This window comes from Haliaeetus leucocephalus, unplaced genomic scaffold (genome assembly GCF_000737465.1).
Source record: "Haliaeetus leucocephalus isolate CR32 unplaced genomic scaffold, Haliaeetus_leucocephalus-4.0 Scaffold450, whole genome shotgun sequence".
Classification (NCBI taxonomy): domain Eukaryota; kingdom Metazoa; phylum Chordata; class Aves; order Accipitriformes; family Accipitridae; genus Haliaeetus; species Haliaeetus leucocephalus.
The window spans coordinates 21,360,460-21,362,270 of record NW_010972886.1 but is presented as its reverse complement, the minus strand read 5'-3'; the positions used below and the strand labels follow the sequence as shown (position 1 = coordinate 21,362,270).

Below are 1,811 nucleotides of genomic sequence, written 5' to 3'. Positions count from 1 at the left end.
ATGCGAGAAGCAGGGCTGTTCCCTCCTGCCGTGTGGGAGCTTGCGCAGGTGCAGTTCTTGCGGAGGATTCGGGGGAGATGTGGGGATGAATCCCCAGAGCTCTGCAGCCTGCTGGCGCATCAGTGCCGGCTGGCGTTTGGCTTCTTGGGGGGATTTCTCCTTCCACATGGCTCCTGGCAGAGGGATGCACAGTCAGGTAAGGGGGCTCGAGTGGTGACACGGAGCTGTCAGACAGACAAGCCTCCCAGCATGGAGAGAGGCTGCCAGGATGCACCCCAGTGCAAGGTGTCAGCCCGAGGGGTTGTTCAGTGCTCCATGCCACAGGAGCAGAGCCATCACTGCTCCACCGACTCCTGTGGGCAGCGGCACTTCCCGAGGGTACTGTGTGGGCTGCTCTGCTGACAGCGCAGCCTTCACAAATAGCAACCAGCTGCTGCAAACAATCGAGCTGAGTGTGTCTGTAGCTTCCCCTGGAGCTCGAAAACTCCCGTGCATCCTGCAAATGCCCTGTAAACGTTAAACTTCCTGGAGTGAAAAACAGGAATTTGGGAATCCTTTATTTTCTCAGCTAGACCTTAAGGAATTCAGAGCGCTCTTGCTTGCAATCTTTGTTCCTGATCTTTCCCACCTCGCCTCCCCATCCAGGCGTCCACCGCGAGCCCAGTGCCCAGGCCCTGGCTCTCACTTGGGTTTCTCCTCTTTTCCAGAGCAAGCGCCCGAGCAGGGCCTGGACAGGTTCAGCTACGGTGAGTGCGTGCCGCAGGTAGCCCGGAGGCTATGGGCAGCCCGCTCCCACGCCTGCCCGTGGGCTCTGTGCCGCGGGCTCAGCCCCGCGCCTCGGCCGGGCTGACGCCGGCTCGGCTCTCCTCCTCCCCAGACTATGAGACCATCCGCAACGGGGGGCTGATCTTTGCCGTCGTGGCTTTTGTCGTTGGGCTCCTCATCATCCTCAGTAAGTGCCTCGGGCGGGCTGGATGCCTGCCTTGGCTCTCTTCCCCCACATGTGGCCCTTTCTCCACTCACCTCCCACCTTGCCCCGTGCCAGGCACTGGCTGGGTGCCGGGGTGGGGGGGCCACTGATCCTGCCCCACCATGTGAGGGGTGGGCATCGCCTGCAGTCGGGGCTGCCTGGGAATTTTCCATCTAGGCAAGCTCCCAACAGAAAGCGAGTTGGGAACAAGACAACGTAAACGGTTCACGTCTCCCTGCCAGCGTCAAGGCTTCGGAGGGAAGGTCACTAATTAAAAATAGCAGAGAAAACTCTGACATTTCCAGAGTGAGAAACCAGCTTTCCCAGAGCCCTCAGACCTCGGCGGCTCCCAGGGAGACTCGGTGCCGAGCGTGCAGGGCACCCTGTGACCCTGCCTGTGCATACAGGGACTGTCTGCCTCGCTCTGCATGGCTGGGGGTGGCTGCAGCATCGCAGCTGCACGCTGTGACATTGCACAGCGGTTTTAGGGGGCAAGATAAGAAAATCACCCGCATTTGCAATCCCAGGGGCAGCTGAGGGAGAAAGGCAGACATCCAAGCGGGCTCTCATGGCTGGCGCCTTGCTGGGCAGCACTGGGGACTGCGGCTTCGGGATCCGGGGCAGTGCAGGGGGGCTGGCCGGGCAGCGCGGCTGAGCCGGGGGCCAGGAGGCAGCATGTGGGGTCAGTGTCTCCCCACACCAGTGGGAGCTGGGCAGGAGGCCAGCCCCACCGTGGAGGCAGGGGGGCTCGGGTCTTCCCTCAGGAGCCAAACCCAGTGGTCCCCGGCGGGGAACAAGCCCGCCGAGCAGAGAGGGGCGGGCGAGATGGGACAGGGGCGGG

At 62.5% G+C, this 1,811-nt stretch overlaps 1 protein-coding gene across 1 annotated transcript in view; it reads left to right on the top strand.

The window, feature by feature from the left end:
* Positions 1–1,811, top strand: part of FXYD2 (FXYD domain containing ion transport regulator 2) — a 2,383-nt gene continuing 572 nt past the window's right edge. Inside the window, exons 1-3 of the mRNA XM_010575094.1 lie at positions 1–196; positions 708–746; positions 878–952. Coding sequence (XP_010573396.1) covers positions 1–196; positions 708–746; positions 878–952 — 310 coding nt within the window. The remainder of the gene's footprint in view (positions 197–707; positions 747–877; positions 953–1,811) is intronic.